The sequence below is a fragment of the Mycteria americana genome, chromosome 28 (genome assembly GCF_035582795.1).
Source record: "Mycteria americana isolate JAX WOST 10 ecotype Jacksonville Zoo and Gardens chromosome 28, USCA_MyAme_1.0, whole genome shotgun sequence".
Classification (NCBI taxonomy): domain Eukaryota; kingdom Metazoa; phylum Chordata; class Aves; order Ciconiiformes; family Ciconiidae; genus Mycteria; species Mycteria americana.
In genome coordinates this window covers 298,532-322,373 of record NC_134392.1, presented here as the reverse complement: position 1 = coordinate 322,373, position 23,842 = coordinate 298,532, and the positions used below count along the sequence as shown (strand labels likewise).

The following is a 23,842-nucleotide window of genomic DNA, read 5'->3' as shown; positions in this document are numbered from 1 at the left end:
TCTACGGATGGTGACATGTGGCACAGGGGACGCGTCCATGGACGGTGACATGTGGCACGGGGGGACACATCTACGGATGGTGACATGTGGCACGGGGGGACACGTCCATGGACGGTGACATGTGGCACGGGGGGACATGTCCATGGACAGTGACATGTGGCATGGAGGGACACATCTACGGACGGTGACATGTGGCACAGGGGACATGTCCATGGACGGTGACATGTGGCATGGAGGGACACATCTACGGATGGTGACATGTGGCACGGGGGGACACGTCCATGGACGGTGACATGTGGCATGGAGGGACACATCTACGGATGGTGACATGTGGCATGGGGGGACACGTCCATGGACGGTGACATGTGGCACGGAGGGACACATCTACGGATGGTGACATGTGGCATGGGGGGACACGTCCATGGATGATGACATGTGGCACGGGGGGACATGTCCATGCCAGAATGGTGACATGTGGCACAGGGGGACACATCTACAGATGGTGACATGTGGCATGGGGGGACACGTCCATGCCAGGACGGTGACATGTGACACAGGGGACACGTCCATGGATGGTGACATGTGGCACGGGGGGACACGTCCATGCCAGGACGGTGACATGTGGCATGGAGGGACGCATCTACGGATGGTGACATGTGGCACGGGGGGACACGTCCATGGACGGTGACATGTGGCACAGGGGGACACATCCATGCCGGGATGGTGATGTGGCATGGAGGGACACGGCCACGCTAGGATGGTGACGCGTGGCCCAGGGGACACGTCCATGCCGTGAGGTGGCACGTCATCAAGGAGGACGCATCCCTGCCAGCCCCCCGTGTCCCCCCCGTCCCCCGCCGCACCGCCACGCCGCCGTCCCCTCCGTGCCACCGTTTATTGACCGCTCCTCCCTCGTGTGGGACGTACGCCGCGTGGGGTGTCCCCGGTGTCCCTGTGTCACTCAGGCCACCTCCGGCAGCGGCTCCAGCAGCAGCCAGAGCCCGTCCTCGGCGCGGAGGATGAGCTCGGGCTTGCGGCGCGGTGGCCGCCCCGCGTCCAACCGGATGGTGAAGCGTGCCACCGTCAACGCTGCCACCACCTTCAGCTCGGCCATGGCGAAGCTCTGCCCGATGCAGTTCCTGCCACCGTGTCCCCCTCTGTCACCTCCACCGGGGGGGGGGGGACGCAGGGGACAGCAAGACCCCCGCCCCCTCAGCTGGGATGGGTGGTGGAGCAGATGGTGGAACCTCCCCAAAACGTAGGGACGGCGTTGTCCCCGTGATGCCCAAATGTCACGGCTGGGGGACAACCGCCTCACCTTGAACCCACCCAAGCTGGGGGGTGACACCTGGGGACACCTGTGTCCCCACCGTGGCTTACCTGGGACCGGCGGAGAAGGGGATGAAGGCCAACGGGGACCGTCCCTGGCTGTTCTCCAGGCTGAACCTCAGTGGGTTGTAGACCTGGGTTGACATGGACGCCGTCACGCTGTGGGGACGTGGTTGTCCCTGCTCGTGGTGACATCCTGCTGTCCCATGGTCATGGCAGGGTGGATGCCACCAGGGCCGAGTGGCTTCACCTGGGGGTCAGGCCAGATGTCCGGGTTGTGGTGGGTTCCATAGATGCTCATCAGGCAGATGATCCCTGGTGGGATGGAAACGGCCACCTTAGGGACAGGGGACAAGGAGGGACGGTGACACTGGGGACACCTTGCACCCCAGGAGAGCCATACCCTTGGGGATGACGCGTCCGTCACGCAAGGCGATGTCCTCGGTGCAGCGCCGGGACACGGCGGTGACGGGGGGATGCAGGCGAAGGCTCTCCTTGATGCACATGGTGGTGAAGGGCAGGTGGGACAGGTCCTCCCTGGGGGCGAGAGATGGTGACACCAGCGTCCCCGAGCCGGGTGGTCGGGAGATGACGCCGGGGACTTCTCACCATTCGATCTCCTCCACGTCCCTGCCCTTGAGGAGCTCGTGGACCTCCTGGCGGCACCGCTCCTGGTAGTGGGGGTGGCGGGCCAGGTTGTAGAGCAGCCACGCCAAGCCGCTGGCCGTCGTGTCATGGCCTGCAGGGACAAGGGGTGAGCGAGGGGACATGGGAGTCCCCCCTCTCTGGTGGCACCTGGTGGCTTCCCCTCACCCTCGAACATGAAGGTGTCAGCCTCCGCCGAGATGTCCTCATCCGACAGGGTGTTGCCATCCTCGTCCTGCAAAGGTGAGCGTGGCGGCCAAGGGTCCACCCCGTGGCCACCACCGTCCACTTGATCGCCACCATCCCCCTATGGCCGCCACCCTATGGCCAGCCCTCTCCATGGCCACCACCGTCCCCTTGATCGCCACCATCCCCCTATGGCCACCACCCTATGGCCAACCTTCTCCATGGCCACCACCATCCCCTTGGCCACCACCATCCCCTTGGCCACCACCATGCTGCTATGGCCACCACCCTACGGCCAACCTTCCCCATGGCCACCACCATCCCCTTGGCCACCACCATGCCGCTATGGCCACCACCCTTTGGCCAACCTTCCCCACGGCCACCACCATCCCCTTGACCACCACCATGCTGCTATGGCCACCACCATCCCCTTGGCCACCACCATGCCGCCATGGCCACCACCCTACGGCCAACCTTCCCCATGGCCACCACCATCCCCTTGACCACCACCGTGCCGCTATGGCCACCACCCTACGGCCAACCTTCCCCACGGCCACCACCATCCCCTTGGGCCACCACCATGCTGCTATGGCCACCACCATCCCCTTGACCACCACCATGCCGCCATGGCCACCACCCTACGGCCAACCTTCCCCATGGCCACCACCATCCCCTTGACCACCACCATGCTGCTATGGCCACCACCATCCCCTTGGGCCACCACCATGCTGCTATGGCCACCACCCTACGGCCAACCTTTCCCCATGGCCACCACCATGCCACTATGGCCACCACCATCCCCTTATGACCACCACCAAGCCACTATGGCCACCACCCTATAGCCAACCTTCTCCATGGCCACCACCATCCCCTTGTCCACCACCATGCTCCTGGGCCACCACCATGCCGCTATGGCCACCACCCTACGGCCAACCTTCCCCACAGCCACCACCATCCCCTTGGCCACCACCATGCCTCTTTGGCCACCACCCTATGGCCAACCGTGCCCACGGCCACACCATCTCACCCCGGCACTACCTTAGCGAGCAGGAGAAGGTCAATGAAGTCCATGCTCCGGCCCTGGTGGCTCTCCAGCCAGGCCTGGTGGCCGAGTCGGCGGAGGGCCTGGCGCCGGCGCTGCACCACGTCGGCCGTGAAGCTGTGCACGGTGGCGCAGGCTTGGGTGAAGCGGCGCCCGTCGGCCGAGAGGCGGTAGAGCCACGTTGGGTGATGGAGCGGGCGGTGATGACGTCTCACCACCAAGGTGCTGAGCTCCAGGATGGCTTTGATGTACTCGCTGGGCTGCCTATGGGGCACCGGGGACATCTGGGGACAACCACCGCGGGCCACCGGGGATGGCCACCCCTCTGGCCATGGTGAGCTTCGGCGGGGACATGGGGTGGCAGCGGGACGCCGTGAGGGCATGTGGGGACAGGCTGGGGTGACACCAGGGTGGGGGACTCCCTGGGGGGGGACACCCTGATGGGAGGGTGAAGCAGGGATAAGGGGGGACTCCAGGAGGGACAAAGTTGGGGTGGGGGGACCCTTGGCCACCACCATGCCGCTATGGCCACCACCCTACGGCCAACCTTCCCCATGGCCACCACCATCCCCTTGGCCACCACCATGCCGCTATGGCCACCACCCTACGGCCAACCTTCCCCATGGCCACCACCATCCCCTTGGCCACCACCATGCTGCTATGGCCACCACCACCCCCTTGGGCCACCACCATGCCGCTATGGCCACCACCCTACGGCCAACCTTCCCCATGGCCACCACCATCCCCTTGACCACCACCATGCTATGGCCACCACCATCCCCTTGGCCACCACCATGCCGCTATGGCCACCACCCTACGGCCAACCTTCCCCATGGCCACCACCATCCCCTTGGCCACCACCATGCTGCTATGGCCACCACCACCCCCTTGGGCCACCACCATGCCGCTATGGCCACCACCCTACGGCCAACCTTCCCCATGGCCACCACCATCCCCTCGGCCACCACCATGCTGCTATGGCCACCACCATCCCCTTGGGCCACCACCATGCCGCTATGGCCACCACCCTACAGCCAACCTTCCCCATGGCCACCACCATCCCCTTGGGCCACCACCATGCCGCTATGGCCACCACCCTACGGCCAACCTTCCCCATGGCCACCACCATCCCCTTGGGCCACCACCATGCCGCTATGGCCACCACCCTACGGCCAACCTTCCCCATGGCCACCACAATCCCCTTGGGCCACCACCATGCTGCTATGGCCACCACCGTACGGCCAACCTTCCCCATGGCCACCACCATCCCCTTGGGCCACCACCATGCCGCTATGGCCACCACCCTACGGCCAACCTTCCCCATGGCCACCACCATCCCCTTGGCCACCACCATGCTGCTATGGCCACCACCACCCCCTTGGGCCACCACCATGCCGCTATGGCCACCACCCTACGGCCAACCTTCCCCATGGCCACCACCATCCCCTCGGCCACCACCATGCTGCTATGGCCACCACCATCCCCTTGGGCCACCACCATGCCGCTATGGCCACCACCCTACAGCCAACCTTCCCCATGGCCACCACCATCCCCTTGGGCCACCACCATGCCGCTATGGCCACCACCCTACGGCCAACCTTCCCCATGGCCACCACCATCCCCTTGGGCCACCACCATGCCGCTATGGCCACCACCCTACGGCCAACCTTCCCCATGGCCACCACCATCCCCTTGGGCCACCACCATGCCGCTATGGCCACCACCCTACGGCCAACCTTCCCCATGGCCACCACCATCCCCTTGGGCCACCACCATGCCGCTATGGCCACCACCCTACGGCCAACCTTCCCCATGGCCACCACCATCCCCTTGGCCACCACCACGCTGCTATGGCCACCACCACCCCCTTGGGCCACCACCATGCCGCTATGGCCACCACCCTATGGCCAACCTTCCCCATGGTCACCACCATCCCCTCGGCCACCACCATGCTATGGCCACCACCTCCCCCTTGGGCCACCACCATGCCGCTATGGCCACCACCCTACGGCCAACCTTCCCCATGGCCACCACCATCCCCTTGGGCCACCACCATGCCGCTATGGCCACCACCCTATGGCCAACCTTCCCCATGGCCACCACCATCCCCTTGGGCCACCACCATGCCGCTATGGCCACCACCCTATGGCCAACCTTCCCCATGGCCACCACCATCCCCTTGGGCCACCACCATGCCGCTATGGCCACCACCCTACAGCCAACCTTCCCCATGGCCATCACCATCCGCTTGGGCCACCACCATGCCGCTATGGCCACCACCGTACGGCCAACCTTCCCCATGGCCACCACCATCCCCTCGGCCACCACCATGCTGCTATGGCCACCACCACCCCCTTGCGCCACCACCATGCCGCTATGGCCACCACCCTACGGCCAACCTTCCCCATGGCCACCACCATCCCCTTGGGCCACCACCATGCCGCTATGGCCACCACCCTACGGCCAACCTTCCCCATGGCCACCACCATCCCCTTGGGCCACCACCATGCCGCTATGGCCACCACCCTACGGCCAACCTTCCCCATGGCCACCACCATCCCCTTGGGCCACCACCATGCCGCTATGGCCACCACCCTACAGCCAACCTTCCCCATGGCCACCACCATCCCCTTGGGCCACCACCATGCCGCTATGGCCACCACCCTACAGCCAACCTTCCCCATGGCCACCACCATCCCCTTGGCCACCACCATGCTGCTATGGCCACCACCACCCCCTTGGGCCACCACCATGCCACTATGGCCACCACCCTACGGCCAACCTTCCCCATGGCCACCACCATCCCCTTGGGCCACCACCATGCCGCTATGGCCACCACCCTACAGCCAACCTTCCCCATGGCCATCACCATCCGCTTGAGCCACCACCATGCCGCTATGGCCACCACCCTACAGCCAACCTTCCCCATGGCCACCACCATCCCCTTGGCCACCACCATGCCGCTATGGCCACCACCCTACGGCCAACCTTCCCCATGGCCACCACCATCCCCTTGGGCCACCACCATGCCGCTATGGCCACCACCCTACGGCCAACCTTCCCCATGGCCACCACCATCCCCTTGGGCCACCACCATGCCGCTATGGCCACCACCCTATGGCCAACCTTCCCCATGGCCACCACCATCCCCTTGGCCACCACCATGCTGCTATGGCCACCACCACCCCCTTGGGCCACCACCATGCCACTATGGCCACCACCCTACGGCCAACCTTCCCCATGGCCACCACCATCCCCTTGGGCCACCACCATGCCGCTATGGCCACCACCCTACAGCCAACCTTCCCCATGGCCATCACCATCCGCTTGAGCCACCACCATGCCGCTATGGCCACCACCCTACAGCCAACCTTCCCCATGGCCACCACCATCCCCTTGGCCACCACCATGCCGCTATGGCCACCACCCTACGGCCAACCTTCCCCATGGCCACCACCATCCCCTTGGGCCAGCACCATGCCGCTATGGCCACCACCCTACGGCCAACCTTCCCCATGGCCACCACCATCCCCTTGGGCCACCACCATGCCGCTATGGCCACCACCCTATGGCCAACCTTCCCCATGGCCACCACCATCCCCTTGACCACCACCATGCTATGGCCACCACCTCCCCCTTGGGCCACCACCATGCCGCTATGGCCACCACCCTATGGCCAACCTTCCCCATGGCCACCACCATCCCCTTGACCACCACCATGCTATGGCCACCACCTCCCCCTTGGGCCACCACCATGCCGCTATGGCCACCACCCTACGGCCAACCTTCCCCATGGCCACCACCATCCCCTTGACCACCACCATGCTGCTATGGCCACCACCATCCCCTTGGGCCACCACCATGCTGCTATGGCCACCACCCTACGGCCAACCTTTCCCCATGGCCACCACCATGCCACTATGGCCACCACCATCCCCTTATGACCACCACCAAGCCACTATGGCCACCACCCTATAGCCAACCTTCTCCATGGCCACCACCATCCCCTTGACCACCACCATGCTATGGCCACCACCATCCCCTTGGCCACCACCATGCCGCCATGGCCACCACCCTACGGCCAACCTTCCCCATGGCCACCACCTCCCCCTTGGGCCACCACCATGCCGCTATGGCCACCACCCTACGGCCAACCTTCCCCATGGCCACCACCATCCCCTCAGCCACCACCACCGGTTTGGGGAGAACCCAACCAAAGTTGGGATGGTTCGGACCTTGACGGGCGCAAAGCCCGAGGGGGGGGGGACCCCAGTTGGGGACCAAACCAGGGCAGGGGAGACCCCGGCAGGGGCCAGAGCCGGGGTAAAGGGGGCGGGGGTCCCTCGTGGGGGGGACCCCGGGCAGGGGGGACGGGGACGGCGCCGGGGAGGGGGACAGGGTGACACTCACCGCTGGCACCCGCTGTCGTGGCTGAAGATGCATTTCTGGAGGGTGTCCAGGGCCAGGAGCCCGAGCTGCTCCAGCACCTCCAGCCCCACCGGGCCCCCCGCTGCCTGCGCCGCTGCCCGCCACTTGGCCTGCAGGCAGGGGTGGGGGCTGGGGGCGCGGCTGGGGGCGGGGGGGGGCTGGGGGCAGGGGGGGGTTCAGGGGCAGGGGGGGGCTGGGTGCAGGGTGGGATTTGGGTGCAGGTTCGGGGCTGGGTGCAGGGCAGGATCTGGGGACGGGGCTGGGTGCAGGCAGCGGGTGCAGGCGATGGGTGCAGGTTGGGGTCTGGGTGCAGGGGGGTTCTGGGGTCAGGGGGGGGGCTGGGGGCGGGGGGGGGCTGGGGGCAGGGGGGGTTCAGGTGCAGGGTGGGCTCTGGGTGCAGGTTCGGGGCTGGGTGCAGGGCAGGATCTGGGGACGGGGCTGGGTGCAGGCGATGGGTGCAGGTTGGGGTCTGGGTGCAGGGGGGGGGGCTGGGGGAAGGGGGGGGGCTGGGGCGGGGGGGGGGCTGGGGGCAGGGGGGGGTTCAGGTGCAGGGTGGGCTCTGGGTGCAGGTTGGGATTTGGGTGCAGGTTGGGATTTGGGTGCAGGTTCGGGGCTGGGTGCAGGGCAGGATCTGGGGACGGGTTTGGGTGCAGGCAGTGGGTGCACGCTGGGGTCTGGGTGCAGGTCGGGGTGCAGGCAGCGGGTGCAGGCTGGGGTCTGGGTGCAGGCAGCGGGTGCGGGTTGGGGGCTGGCTGCAGGTTGGGGTCTGGGTGCAGGTTCGGGGCTGGGTGCAGGGCAGGATCTGGGGACGGGGCTGGGTGCAGGCGATGGGTGCAGGTTGGGGTCTGGGTGCAGGGGGGGGGACTGGGGGCGGGGGGGGTTCAGGTGCAGGGTGGGCTCTGGGTGCAGGTTGGGATTTGGGTGCAGGTTGGGATTTGGGTGCAGGTTCGGGGCTGGGTGCAGGGCAGGATCTGGGGACGGGGCTGGGTGCAGGTGATGGGTGCAGGGTGGGGTCTGGGTGCAGGCAATGGGTGCGGGTTGGGGTCTGGGTGCGGGTTGGGGTCTGGGTGGGAGTCGGGTGCTGGGTGCAGGTCTGGGGCTGGGTGCAGGTTGGGATTTGGGTGCAGGTTCGGGGCTGGGTGCAGGACGGGGATCTGGGTGCAGGGCAGGATCTGGGGACAGGTCTGGGTGCAGGCAGCGGGTGCAGGCTGGGGTCGGGGTGCAGGCAGCGGGTGCAGGCAGTGGGTGCAGGACAGGATCTGGGTGCAGGCAGCGGGTGTGGGTCGGGGGCTGGGGATGGGGGGGCTGGGTGCAGGGCCCGGTCAGGGATTGGGAGCTGGGTGCAGGTCTGGGTGCAGGCAGCGGGGGGGGGGGGTTGGGGTCCGGCTGCAGGCAGCGGGTGCAGGCAGCGGGTGCAGGTTGGGGTCCGGCTGCAGGCAGCGGGTGCAGGTTGAGGTGTGGGTGCAGGCAGCGGGTGCAGGCAGCGGGTGCAGGTTGGGGTCTGGCTGCAGGCAGCGGGTGCAGGCAGCGGGTGCAGGTTGGGGTCTGGCTGCAGGCAGCGGGTGCAGGCAGCGGGTGCAGGTTGGGGTCTGGGTGCAGGCAGCGGGTGCAGGCAGCGGGTGCAGGTTGGGGTCCGGCTGCAGGCAGCGGGTGCAGGCAGTGGGTGCAGGTTGGGGCCTGAGTGCAGGCAGCGGGTGCAGGCAGCGGATGCAGGTTGAGGTGTGGATGCAGGCAGCGGGTGCAGGCAGCGGGTGCAGGTTGAGGTGTGGGTGCAGGCAGCGGGTGCAGGTTGAGGTGTGGGTGCAGGCAGCGGGTGCAGGCAGCGGGTGCAGGTTGAGGTGTGGGTGCAGGCAGCGGGTGCAGGTTGAGGTGTGGGTGCAGGCAGCGGGTGCAGCAGAGGGCTCGGGGTGCAGGCAGCGGGTGCTCACATGCAGGATGTGGGTGCTCTGGTTGAAGACGCCCACGTAGGCCTTGAGGACGTCCCCGTGGAAGGCGGGGGTCAGCAGGCGCCGGTGCCGAGCCCACTTCCGCCCGCCGCTCAGCAGCAGCCCGTCCCCTGCGGCCAGACACCCGGCTCCATCCGTGGGGCACCCATGGGTGCTGCCCCACCCGTCCCGCCATCCCCGAGCACCCGCTCACCCAGCCAAGGCTTGAGGAAGCCGTAGAAGAGCTGGTCCTTGGGGGCGATGAAGGCTACGAGAGAGGGGAGAGGGGCTTGGTGACGGGTGCCACCAGGGTGCCGTCAGGTCCCCTCAGGGGCTTGTAAGGAGGGTGGGGTCCCTAGGGAGAGGGGACCCCCCGTCTGCACCCATAACCACCACGGGGTGGGGGTTTGGGTACAACCAGGCCATGGGCTGACCATGGTGACACCTTTGGGTGGCCCCGGGGACCCTCAAGGACAGGTTGGTGGCCACCATGACATGGGCATTTGGGCTGGCCATGGGTCACACCTTTGGGTGGCCCCGGGGACCCTCAAGGACAGGTTGGTGGCCACCATGACATGGGCATTTGGGCTGGCCATGGGTCACACCTTTGGGTGGCCCCGGGGACCCTCAAGGACAGGTTGGTGGCCACCATGACATGGGCATTTGGGCTGGCCATGGGTCACACCTTTGGGTGGCCCGGGGACCCTCAAGGACAGGTTGGTGGCCACCATGGCATGGGCATTTGGGCTGGCCATGGGTCACACCTTTGGGTGGCCCCAGGGAGCCTCAAGGACAGGTTGGTGGCCACCATGACATGGGCATTTGGGCTGGCCATGGGTCACACCTTTGGGTGGCCCCGGGGACCCTCAAGGACAGGTTGGTGGCCACCATGGCATGGGCATTTGGGCTGGCCATGGGTCTCACCTTTGGGTGGCCCCAGGGAGCCTCAAGGACAGGTTGGTGGCCACCACTGTGTAGATATTTGGGCACTCACTGGGCTGGCCATGGGTCACACCTTTGGGTGGCCCCGGGGACCCTCAAGGACAGGTTGGTGGCCACCATGGCATGGGCATTTGGGCTGGCCATGGGTCACACCTTTGGGTGGCCCCGGGGACCCTCAAGGACAGGTTGGTGGCCACCATGACATGGGCATTTGGGCTGGCCATGGGTCACACCTTTGGGTGGCCCCGGGGACCCTCAAGGACAGGTTGGTGGCCACCACTGTGTAGATATTTGGGCACTCACTGGGCTGGCCATGGGTCACACCTTTGGGTGGCCCCGGGGACCCTCAAGGACAGGTTGGTGGCCACCATGGCATGGGCATTTGGGCTGGCCATGGGTCACACCTTTAGGTGGCCCCAGGGAGCCTCAAGGACAGGTTGGTGGCCACCATGACATGGGCATTTGGGCTGGCCATGGGTCAAACCTTTGGGTGGCCCCGGGGACCCTCAAGGACAGGTTGGTGGCCACCATGGCATGGGCATTTGGGCTGGCCATGGGTCACACCTTTGGGTGGCCCCGGGGACCCTCAAGGACAGGTTGGTGGCCACCATGACATGGGCATTTGGGCACTCACTGAGCCAACCAAGTGTCACCTCTGGGTGGCTCTGGAGACCCTTGGGGTTGGGTTGGTGGCCACCAAACGATGGGTGCCTGGGGAGAGCCAGATCACCGGGCCAGCCATGGTGACACCTCTGGGTGACCCTGGGGACCTTCAGGGCTGGGTTGGTGGCCTTGGTGTCCTACCTGAGGCCAGGAGGACGGGGCGGAGGGTGGCGGGGTGGAAGAGGCGTAGGATGGGCATCCACGGTGAGACCCACCAGAGGCAGCCGTGCCGGTAGCGTGCCACCAGCTCGTCCACCTCCTGCAGACCCTCCTCCGTGCTCTTCCCCTGCGCCGCGGGCCACCGGCGGGCTCAGTGACGGCCTTGGGGACAGCCTTGTCCCCAGGGTCGTGGCCAGCCTTGGGGACACGCTTGACCCCAGCTGGTAGCCAGCTTTGGGGATGGTCTCAGCTTGGGGTCCCAGATGGACTTGGGGACGCTCAGAGCTCACGTGGCACCACCCTGTCCCCCCCACCCCCGCCAGGTGCCACCACCCTGTCCCCACTGTCTCCCATCCCGGGTGCCACCACCCTGTCCCCACTGTCTCCCATCCTTGGTGCCACCACCCTGTCCCCGCCACCCCCCCCCCAGGTGCCACCACCCTGTCCCCACTGTCTCCCATCCTTGGTGCCACCACCCTGTCCCCACCCCCCCCAGGTGCCACCACCCTGTCCCCACTGTCCCCCATCCTTGGTGCCACCACCCTGTCCCCGCCACCCCCCCCAGGTGCCACCACCCTGTCCCCACTGTCCCCCATCCTTGGTGCCACCACCCTGTCTCTGCCACCCCCGCCAGGTGCCACCACCCTGTCCCCACTGTCTCCCATCCTGGGTGCCACCACCCTGTCCCCGCCACCCCCCCCAGGTGCCACCACCCTGTCCCCACTGTCTTCCATCCTGGGTGCCACCACCCTGTCCCTGCCATCCCCCTAGGTGCCACCACCCTGTCCCCACCCAGCTGCCACCACCCTGTCCCCACTGTCTCCCATCCTTGGTGCCACCACCCTGTCCCCGCCACCCCCCCCAGGTGCCACCACCCTGTACCCACTGTCCCCCATCCTGGGTGCCACCACCCTGTCCCCACCCCCCCCAGGTGCCACCACCCTGTCCCCACTGTCTCCCATCCTTGGTGCCACCACCCTGTCCCCGCCACCCCCCCCAGGTGCCACCACCCTGTCCCCACCCAGCCGCCACCACCCTGTCCCCACTGTCCCCCATCCTTGGTGCCACCACCCTGTCCCCGCCACCCCCCCCAGGTGCCACCACCCTGTCCCCACCCAGCTGCCACCACCCTGTCCCCACTGTCCCCCCCCAGCTGCCACCACCCTGTCCCCACTGTCCCCCATCCTTGGTGCCACCACCCTGTCCCTGCCATCCCCCCAGCTGCCACCACCCTGTCCCCACTGTCCCCCCCCCAGCTGCCACCACCCTGTCCCTGTCCCCCCCCCAGCTGCCACCACCCTGTCCCCACTGTCCCCCCCCAGCTGCCACCACCCTGTCCCTGTCCCCCCCCCAGCTGCCACCACCCTGTCCCCACTGTCCCCCCCCCCAGCTGCCACCACCCTGTCCCTGCCACCCCCCCAGCTGCCACCACCCTGTCCCCACTGTCCCCCATCCTTGGTGCCACCACCCTGTCCCTGCCATCCCCCCAGCTGCCACCACCCTGTCCCCACTGTCCCCCATCCTAGGTGCCACCACCCTGTCCCCCCCCAGGTGCCACCACCCTGTCCCCTCTGTCCCCCCCCCAGGTGCCACCACCCTGTCCCCCCCCAGGTGCCACCACCCTGTCCCCTCTGTCCCCCCCCCAGGTGCCACCACGCTGTCCCCTCTGCTGTCCCCTCACCAAGCCGGTGTGACCCAGCAGCCAGTTGCGCCACGGCGGCCGGGGGAAGCGGCGCAGGCGGTGGCAGGTGGCCCGGAAGCGGGTGACGGTGACCACGGCGTCCCAAAGCCACCCCAGCAGCAGGGCCAGGAGCAGGGTGCCGATGGCCACCGCACCCAGGGGACCCGGCGCCCAGGCCACCGCCATGGCACCCGCTCCCTGGGGACAGGGCAAAGGTCGGGTGCGGGTGGGTGGGCACGGTGGTGTCACGTGTCCCCGCAGCAGGGTGTCATCATGCGCATCCTGGTGGCTTTGTTGTCATGCGTGTCCTGGTGCCACCGTCCCCCCGGGCGCGTGCTGGTGGCATCATCCCTTGACGTGTCCTGGTGGCACCGTCCCCCCATGTGTGTCCTGGTGACATCGTCCTTTGACATGTCCTGGTGGCATCGTCCCCCCACGTGTGTCCTGGTGGCTTCACGCCATGACATGTGTCCTGGTGGCACCGTCCCCCCATGTGTGTCCTGGTGACATCGTCCTTTGACGTGTCCTGGTGGCATCGTCCCCCCACGTGTGTCCTGGTGGCTTCACGCCATGACATGTGTCCTGGTGGCATTGTCCCCCCAGGCACGTGCTGGTGGCATCATCCCTTGACGTGTCCTGGTGGCATCGTCCCTCCATGTGTGTCCTGGTGGCTTCACGCCAAGACATGTGTCCTGGTGGCATCGTCCCCCCATGTGTGTCCTGGTGACATCGTCCTTTGACATGTCCTGGTGGCACCGTCCCCCCATGTGTGTCCTGGTGGCTTCACGCCATGACATGTGTCCTGGTGGCACCGTCCTCCCATGTGTGTCCTGGTGGCTTCACGCCATGACATGTGTCCTGGTGGCATCGTCCCCCCAGGCGCGTGCTGGTGGCATCATCCCTTGACGTGTCCTGGTGGCACCGTCCCCCCATGTGTGTGCTGGTGACATCGTCCTTTGACGTGTCCTGGTGGCATTGTCCCCCCATGTGTGTCCTGGTGGCTTCACGCCATGACATGTGTCCTGGTGGCATCGTCCCCCCATGTGTGTCCTGGTGACATCGTCCTTTGACGTGTCCTGGTGGCATCGTCCCCCCACGTGTGTCCTGGTGGCTTCACGCCATGACATGTGTCCTGGTGGCATCGTCCCCTCATGTGTGTGCTGGTGACATCGTCCGTTGACGTGTCCTGGTGGCACCGTCCCCCCATGTGTGTCCTGGTGACATCGTCCTTTGACGTGTCCTGGTGCCATCGTTCCCCCATGTGTGTCCTGGTGGCATCGTCCCCCCACACGTGTGCTGGTGACATCGTCCCTTGACGTGTCCTGGTGACATCACGCCCGGATGTGTGTCCTCGTGGCACACGCACACGCCCCCCTCTGCGTGCGCACGCACGTGGGCACGCACACGTGTGCGCACACATACGCACACACGCCTTGCGCATACGTGTATGTGTGCACACCCCCCCTGCACGCCCCCACGCGCACACACGGACACGCACACGCCCCCTGCACGCACGTACGTGCGCGTGCAAACGCACGTGTGTACACGCGCAGCCCGTGCACACGCACACGCAGACACCGCTATGCGTGCACGCACCCCTGCGCACACACGCGTGCACGACGCACACACACGTGTGCGCACGCACATGCACATATGCACACACACCCCGTGCACGCACACGTATGCGGACACACGCATGCACATGCGCGTGCACACGCACGCGTATGTATGCACGCCCGCTCCATGCACACACACGCACACACACGTGTGCACGCCCCTCCTGCACAAGCACACGCATGCACACGCGTGTGTAAGCACACCCCACGCACGCACACGCGTGTCTGCACCCCCTGCGCGAGCACACGCCCACACACGTGCACGTATGCACGCACCCCGTGCGCGCACACACGTGCGTAAGCGCACACACACGTATGTAAGCACACCCCACGCACGCACACGCGTGTCTGCACCCCCTGCGCGAGCACACGCCCACACACGCGCACATATGCACACACCCCGTGCGCGCACACACGTGCGTAAGCGCACACACACGTATGTAAGCACACCCCACGCACGCACACGCGTGTCTGCACCCCCTGCGCGAGCACACACCCACACACGCGCACGTATGTGCACGCTTCTTGTGCGCGCGCACCCCACGCGCCCACTCACGCACACGCGTGTCGCCCCTTCCTAGCCCCCCCCCCCCCGCGCGTGTGCGCACATACGTGTCGCTGAGCCGCCCCGCCGGAAGCGCCCACGCAACGCGCACGTGTGTCGCCCTGCCACACCCCCTCGTGCCCGTGTGTCCGTGTCCCCACCCCGCCGCCGTCCCCCGCCCCCGGTGACATTTGGGGCCGAAGTCCGGCGAGGCCGCGACGCCGGAGGCCGCGAGCGGGGGCCGCGTCCCGCACCATGCTCCCGTGGCTCCTCGTGGCACTGAGCGTCTGCGCCCTGCCCGGCACAGGTAGGCACGCGCCGCGACACGCCGCGACACGCCGCGACACGCCGCGACGCTCCGCGGCCTCCCGCGGCACCCCGCAACGCGCGGCGACGTGCTACAGCACGCCGCGATGGGCCGCGACACGTCATGATAGGCCACGCCACGCCACGACGTGCCGCGACGCGCCACAACACGCCACAACGCGCCGCGACGTGCTACAGCACGCCATGATAGGCCACGACACGCCACGACATGCCGCAACACTCCACAACGCGCCACAACATGCCACAACACTCCACGACACCCCACAGCACGCCACAACATGCTACAACACACCATGATACGGCACGACACGCCACGACACTCCACAACACCCCACAACACGCCACAACGTGCTACAACACACCACAACATGCTACAGCACGCCACGATAGGCCACGCCACGCCACGACATGCCGCAACACTCCACAACACGCCACAACATGCCACAACACTCCACGACACCCCACAACATGCCACAACATGCTACAACACACCACGATAGGCCACCACACGCCACGACACGCCACGACATGCTGCAACACCCCACAACACGCCACAACACCCCACAACATGCTGCAACACATCGTAACATGCTACAAGACACCATGATATGGCACAACACGCCACGACACTCCACAACACACCATGACATGCCACAACACTCCACGACACCCCACAACACGCCACAACATGCTACAATGCACCGCGATATGCCACAACACCCCACAACACGCCACGACACCCCACAACATGCTACAACATACCACAACACGCAACAACATGCTGCAACACACGACGATATGCCGCAACACCCCACAACGCGCTACAACATACCACAACATGCCACAACATGCTACAACACACCACCATATGCCACAACACCCCACAACACGCCACTACATGCTACAGCACACCGCGATATGCTGCAACACCCCACAACATGCCACAACATGCTACAACACACCATGATATACCACAACACCCTACAACATGTCATGCCCCCCCACAACACGCCACGACATGCCGCAACACCCCACAACATGCTACAGCATACCACAACACGCCACAACATGCCACAGCACACCATGATATGCCACGACACCCCATGACACCCCACAACACGCCACAGCACGCCACATCACCCCACAACACGCCACAACATGCTACAGCACACCGCGATATGCCGCAACACCCCACAACATGCTACAACATACCACAACATGCCACAACATGCTACAACACACCGTGATACGCCGCAACACGCCGCAACATACCACAACACGCCACAACATGCTACAGGACACCACGCCATGCCACAACACCCCACAACACCCCACAACATGCCACAACATGCTACAGCACACCGCGATATACCACAACACCCCACAACACGCCACGACACCCCACAACACGCTACAACATACCACAACACGCCACAACATGCTATAGCACACCGCGATATACCACAACACCCCACAACACCCCACAACACGCCACAACATGCTACAGCACACCACGCCATGCCACAACACCCCACAACACCCCACAACACGCCACGACACCCCACAACACGCCACAACATGCTACAGCACACCACGCCATGCCACAACACCCCACAACACCCCACAACACCCCACAACACGCCACAACATGCTACAGCACACCACGCCATGCCACAACACCCCACAACACCCCACAACACGCCACGACACCCCACAACACGCTACAACATACCACAGCACGCCACAACATGCTACAACACACCACGATATGCCGCAACACCCCACAACACCCCACAACACCCCACAACGCGCCACAACATGCTACAGCACACCGCACCATGCCACAACACGCCACGCCACGCCACAATACATCACAACACGCTACAACATACCACAACACGCCACAACATGCTACAACACACCGCCATATGCCGCAACGCCCCACAACGCGCCACAACATGCTACAGCGCACCACGCCACGCCACAACACGCCACGCCACGATACATCACAACCCGCCCCGGCGTGCAGCCACCCGCTACAACACACCCCAACACGCCACCACACGCGTGTGCCAACCCCCCGGCCCCTTTTCGGGCCCAAACGGCTCCGGTTGCGCTTTTTTCCCCTAATTAGGGCGATTTTAGCCCAAATTTGTGCCCACGTGGGTGGGGCCGGGGGGGTCAGCGGGGCCGGGGGAGGGGCTGCACCCACTTTTGGGCAGGTTTGGCGTCAGTCAGGCTTGGGGTGCTCGCGACGGGTGCAGTCGCCCTGCTTTGGGGTGCTTTCGCCCTTTTTTGGGGCAGCTTTTGCCTTTTTTTTGGTGTTTTCACCCTGGTTTGGCTGCAGTCACCCAGTTCTGGGTGCCTTTGCTATTTTTTGGGGTGCTTTTGCCTTTTTTTTTTGGGTGCTCGCGCCCTGTTCTGGGTGCTTTACTCCTGCTTTTGGGGTGTTTTCGCCCTGTTTTGGGTGCTTTCACCCTGTTCTGGGTGCTTTCACCCTCTTTTGGGTGCCTTTGTCCTGCTCTGGGGTGTTTTCGCCCTGTTTTGGGTGCTTTCACCCTGTTCTGGGTGCTTTTGTCCTGGTTCTGGGTGCTTTTGTCCTGCTTTTGGGTGCTTTTGTCCTGGTTTTGGGTGCTTTCACCCTGTTCTGGGTACTTTTGTCCTGGTTTTGGGTGCTTTCACTGTGTTTTTGGGTGCTTTCACCCTGTTCTGGGTGCTTTTGTCCTGGTTTTGGTTGCTTTCACCCTGTTTTGGGTGCTTTTGTCCTGTTTTGGGGTGCTTTTGTCCTGGTTTTGGGTGCTTTCACCCTGTTCTGGGTGCTTTACTCCTGCTTTTGGGGTATTTTCGCCCTGTTTTGGGTGCTTTCACCCTGTTCTGGGTGCTTTTGTCCTGGTTTTGGGTGCTTTCACCCTGCTTTGGGTGCTTTTGTCCTGTTTTGGGGTGCTTTCACCCTGTTCTGGCTGCTTTTGTCCTGTTTTGGGGTGCTTTCACCCTGTTCTGGCTGCTTTTGTCCTGTTTTGGGGTGCTTTCACCCTGTTCTGGGTGCTTTTGTCCTGGTTTTGGGTGCTTTCACTGTGGTTTTGGGTGCTTTCACCCTGTTCTGGGTGCTTTTGTCCTGGTTTTGGGTGCTTTCACCCTGTTCTGGGTGCTTTCACCCTCTTTTGGGTGCCTTTGTCCTGCTCTGGGGTGTTTTCACCCTGGTTTGGGTGCTTTCACCCTGTTCTGGGTGCTTTTGTCCTGGTTTTGGGTGCTTTCACCCTGCTTTGGGTGCTTTTGTCCTGGTTTTGGGTGCTTTCACCCTGGTTTTGGTTGCTTTCACCCTGTTTTGGGTGCTTTTGTCCTGTTTTGGGGTGCTTTTGTCCTGGTTTTGGGTGCTTTCGCCCTGGTTTTGGGTGCTTTCACCCTGTTCTGGGTGCTTTCACCCTCTTTTGGGGTGCTTTCACCCCCTTCTGGGTGCCTTTGTCCTGCTCTGGGGTGTTTTCACCCTGGTTTGGGTGCATTCACTCTGTTTTGGGTGCATTCACCCTTTTCCTGGGTGCTTGCGCCCTCTTCTGGGTGCTTTCACATTGCGCTGGGTGCCTTCACCCCGTTTTGGGTGCATTTGCCCTGTTTAGGGTGTTTTCACCCACTTTTAGGTGCATTCACCCCGCTTTGGGTGCTTTCGCCCTTTTCTGGGTGCAGTCACCCTGCTCTGGGTGCATTTGCTCTGCTCTGGGTGCTTTCACCCTGTTTTGGGTGCATTTCCCCTTCTTTGGGTACTTTCCCATCGCTTTGGGCGCTTTCACCCTGTTTTGGGTGCATTCACTCTCTTCTGGGTGCCTTCGCCCTGTTTTGGGTGCATTCACCCTGTTTTGGGTGCATTCACCCTGTTTTGGGTCTTTTCACCCTGTTTTGGGTGCTTTGCCCTGTTTGGGGTGCGTTCACCCTTTCCCTGGGTGCTTGCGCCCTCCTCTGGGTGCTTTCACATCGCCCTGGGTGCATTCACCCAATTTGAGGTGCTTTCACCCTGTTTTGGGTGCATTTGCCCTTTTCTGGGTGCGTTTGCTCTGCTGTGGGTGCTTTCACCCTGTTTTGGGTGCATTTGCTCTGGTTTTGGGTGCATTTGCCCTTTTCTGGGTGCGTTTGCTCTGCTGTGGGTGCTTTCACCCTGTTGTGGGTGCTTTCACCCTGCTTTGGGTGTATTCGCCCTGTTTTGGGTGCATTCGCCCTGTTTTGGGTGCGTGTCCCCTCATTTTGGTGCAGTCACCCCGTTCTGGGCGCACGCTCACCCACCCTGCGAGACTCTTGCCATCCCTGCACCCATGGGCGCTGCGCCTGCACCCACGGGTACCCCGACCCCACGGGTGTCCCTCGGTCCTCTCCCACGTCCCCGTCCCCTCCCCAGGTCTCCCACCCCGCACCATGGACTCGGTGGTTCAGATCGTGGAAGCCCTTGAGTCGACTGACCGCGGCTTCAACGGCACCGTACCGGAGCTGGCGCGGGCGCTGGGTGGCTGCGGCACCCCGGGGTGCCGCGCGGTGCTGGGAGAGCCACCCGATGTCCCACCAGCCCCACCAACGCTCAGCCGCCAGCAGTGGCTGCTCTTCACCCAACTCCTCCGCCACGACGCCGCAGCGCCCGAGCGCGGCGCGGTGCTGGCGCCCGACGGCTCCACCGTCGCCCTTGGCCCCCTCCTCGCCGGCATCGAGGTTGGCCTCAAGCGGGCGGCGGGGTGGCCCATCCCCACCGTCGAGCCACCCATCGACGCGCTCTACGCTGTCACCGTCACCGAGGCTTTGGGGACATCCTTCCTCTTGGCTCGTGACGGTGATGGCAACCGAGCCACGCTGGGACCCGGCGGCTGTTGGGACGATGTGGACGACCCCCAAAACTACACTCTGCTGGGACCCCCGTCACCCATCCCTGATGCCATCGCCAACGGGGCGATGGATGGGGTGCTGCTGGGTGCCCACCTGGCCCGAGCACCCACCCCACTCGCCGACCTTCTCCGGGACTACTACGGGACGGGCAACGGCACGGAGAAAGGGCGACCACCCAGCAGTTACCGGCGGCGAGATTTCGGGGTGCTGACGGGGCCAGGGAAGCTGGAGGAGGAGGTGGCAGCCATGCTGAGGGTGCTGCGGGTGCTGCCACCCACCCGGGAGCTGTTGGAGGACGTGGGGCCGGAGGAGGCGGTGGCCATCGCTCGTCAAGCGGCGCAGGACTTCACGGAGGTCTACGTGGGTAGGAAGGTGGCACCGGGTTGCGATATCACATCTGGCCCCCCCCAAAAAAAAATTGGGTGGGAGCACCTGGGTGGGGCTGGGGGTCCCCAGTGTCACCCCAGTGTAGGTGGCACTGGGGGGAGTTAAGTTCTGGGAGCTGACTGGTGACATATGGCCTGGCTTGGTCAGACACCACCATGTCTCCTGGATGGACACCACCGTGTCCCCAGATGGTGGTCCCTTGATGGACACCACCATGTCTCCTGGATGGACACCACCGTGTCCCCAGATGGTGGTCCCTTGATGGACACCACCATGTCTCCTGGATGGACACCACCGTGTCCCCAGATGGTGGTCCCTTGATGGACACCACCATGTCTCCTGGATGGACACCACCGTGTCCCCAGATGGTGGTCCCTTGATGGACACCACCATGTCTCCTGGATGGACATCGGTGTGTCCCCATGATGGACACCCACAAGTCCCTTGGGTGGCCACCAGTGTGTCCCCTGGATGGACATCGGTGTGTCCCCATGATGGACACCCACAAGTCCCTTGGGTGGCCACCAGTGTGTCCCCTGGATGGACATCGGTGTGTCCCCATGATGGACACCCACAAGTCCCTTGGGTGGCCACCAGTGTGTCCCCTGGATGGACATGGGTGTGTCCCCATGATGGACACCCACAGGTCCCTTGGGTGGCCACCAGTGTGTCACCTGGATGGACATCAGTGTGTCCCCATGATGGACACCCACAGGTCCCTTGGGTGGCCACCAGTGTGTCCCCTGGATGGACATCGGTGTGTCTCCTGGATGGACACCATTCTGTCTACTGGATGGACACCACTCTGTCTACTGGATGGACACCACTGTGTCCCCTAGATGGACACTGGCGTGTCCCCAGATGGTGGTCCCTGGATGGCCACCATCATGTCCCTTGGATAATGGGTCCTTGGACACCGCTTTGTCCCCTGGATGGCCACCAATGTGTCCCCTGGATGGCCACCACCTCTGGATGGACACCAGTGTGTCCTCGGTTGGTGGGTCCCTGCCCAGACACCACCATGTCCTCTGGACACAGCCATGTCCCCAGCCAAGGGACACCCTGAGCAGATGCCCCACGTCCCCTAGATGAGGCCATGACACCACCGTGTCCCAGGCCAAGGGGTTCCTCAGCTGGGCAGATGCTCCATGTCCCCAAGACCCCAAGGGGACGCTGCCACGTCCCCAACTGCCCGTAGGACCGGGCAAGTCCCCTTCTTCCACCGCCTGCCTTCCCTCACAGAGTGCCCGGCCATCGTGCCCCGGTGCATGTGGGGTGCCCGTCCCTACCGGGGCACCCCCAGACCGTTGACCCTCCCCTTGGGCTCTGTCTACATCCACCACACCTTCATACCCAGCGCCCCGTGCCGCACCTTCACCGCCTGCGCCCGCGCCATGCGCGCCATGCAACGCTTCCACCAGGACACCCGCGGTTGGGATGACATCGGCTACAGGTGAGACCCCGTCACCCCGCCGCGGTCCCCGTCACCCATCTCCGGGCAGCTCAGGTTGACCCATGGGTGCTTGCAGCTTCGTGGTGGGGTCGGACGGGTACCTGTACCAAGGCCGAGGTTGGCACTGGGTTGGTGCCCACACCAGAGGCTACAACAGCAAAGGCTATGGCGTGGGCTACGTTGGAGACTTCTCGGTCACCTTGCCGGACCCCGATGCCATCGCCCTGGTGAGGGACAGGCTCCTGCCCTGCGCCGTGCGGACCGGCCGGCTTCACCGCAACTACACCCTCCGTGGCCACCGCCAGATGGGTCACACCGACTGCCCCGGTAACTCCCTCTTCCGTGAGATTGAGACCTGGCACGGCTTCAAGGTGAGCACCAAGCTCTGTGGCATCTCCAGGGGTTGGAGGTTTGGTGCCCGGTTGGGGTGTCTGGTCTGGTCTGGCATGGCCAGGAGGGTGGGGGTTTGGTGGGGGGTGGAGGTAGGAGGTGATGTTGGGACTGATCGTGGTTTCTTCTCTCCTCTGCAGTGAGGACCGGCCCCGGGGGTCCTGGTCTGGATGGGTGCGGACAAGGTTGGATCATGGTCTAGATGGATGGTGGCCCAATGGGTGATGGTCTGGATGGACCCTGGTCCAACAGATGTTGGCTCAATGGATCCCAGTCTGGGTAGACCCTGGTTTAGATGGACACCACGCTGGTGGACACCAGCCTGGGTAGACCCTGGTTCAGATGGACACCACTCTGGTGGACCCCAGCCTGGGTAGACCCTGGTTCAGATGGACACCACGCTGGTGGACCCCAGCCTGGGTAGACCCTGGTTTAGATGGACACCACGCTGGTGGACCCCAGCCTGGGTAGACCCTGGTTCAGATGGACACCACTCTGGTGGACCCCAGCCTGGGTAGACCCTGGTTCAGATGGACCCTGGTCCAATGGATCCCAGCCTGGGTAGACCCTGGTTCAGATGGACACCACGCTGGTGGACACCAGCCTGGGCAGACCTTGGTTCAGATGGACACCACTCTGGTGGACACCAGCCTGGGTAGACCCTGGTTTAGATGGACACCACTCTGGTGGACCCCAGCCTGGGTAGACCCTGGTTCAGATGGACCCTGGTCCAATGGACCCCAGTCTGGGTAGACCCTGGTTCAGATGGACACCACGCTGGTGGACCCCAGCCTGGGTAGACCCTGGTTCAGATGGACACCACTCTGGTGGACCCCAGCCTGGGTAGACCCTGGTTTAGATGGACCCTGGTCCAACGGATGCCAGCCCAGATGGACCCTGGTCCACACGGACCCTGACCCAATGGTTGCCATCACGGATTGGCCCTGGTCCAAGTGGACACCAGCCCAACGCATGCCAACCCTGATGGACACTAGTCCAGAAGGACCTCAGCCTTGAAGGCTACCAGCCTGGAGAGATAGATCCTGGCCCAGGTGGCCACCAGCCCGGATGGATCCTGGCCTGGCCCCACTGGCCCAACAGACCATCCCCGTAGCCACAATAAAGTCAGTGCCAGGACGTGAGCTTCGGCTGGTCCCTGGGGTGGGAGGGGGAAACTGAGGCACGGGGTGGGGGTTGGCCATGGGGTCAGAGGAGAGGACTCAAGCGAGGGACCCGGGACCTGCTGCAGGGCTGGGTGCTGCGGC

General features: G+C 64.5%; 2 protein-coding genes across 2 annotated transcripts; one reads left to right on the top strand and one right to left on the bottom strand.

Annotated features, from left to right (window-relative positions):
• Positions 1 to 961: 961 nt before the first annotated feature.
• On the bottom strand, positions 962 to 13,186 carry CYP4F22 (cytochrome P450 family 4 subfamily F member 22). The gene is made up of 12 exons (XM_075525873.1): positions 13,001 to 13,186; positions 11,302 to 11,446; positions 9,770 to 9,823; positions 9,559 to 9,686; positions 7,613 to 7,740; positions 3,199 to 3,466; positions 2,143 to 2,209; positions 1,939 to 2,068; positions 1,733 to 1,866; positions 1,580 to 1,644; positions 1,381 to 1,463; positions 962 to 1,139 (listed from the first exon to the last, which is right to left on the bottom strand). The coding sequence occupies exons 1-12, from the start codon at positions 13,184 to 13,186 to the stop codon at positions 962 to 964; spliced, it is 1,566 nt and encodes a 521-aa protein (XP_075381988.1).
• A 2,229-nt stretch (positions 13,187 to 15,415) lies between these two features.
• PGLYRP2 (peptidoglycan recognition protein 2) lies at positions 15,416 to 23,594 on the top strand. The gene is made up of 5 exons (XM_075525822.1): positions 15,416 to 15,467; positions 19,872 to 20,711; positions 21,977 to 22,187; positions 22,264 to 22,558; positions 23,343 to 23,594. The coding sequence occupies exons 1-5, from the start codon at positions 15,416 to 15,418 to the stop codon at positions 23,592 to 23,594; spliced, it is 1,650 nt and encodes a 549-aa protein (XP_075381937.1).
• The last annotated feature ends 248 nt before the right edge of the window (positions 23,595 to 23,842 follow it).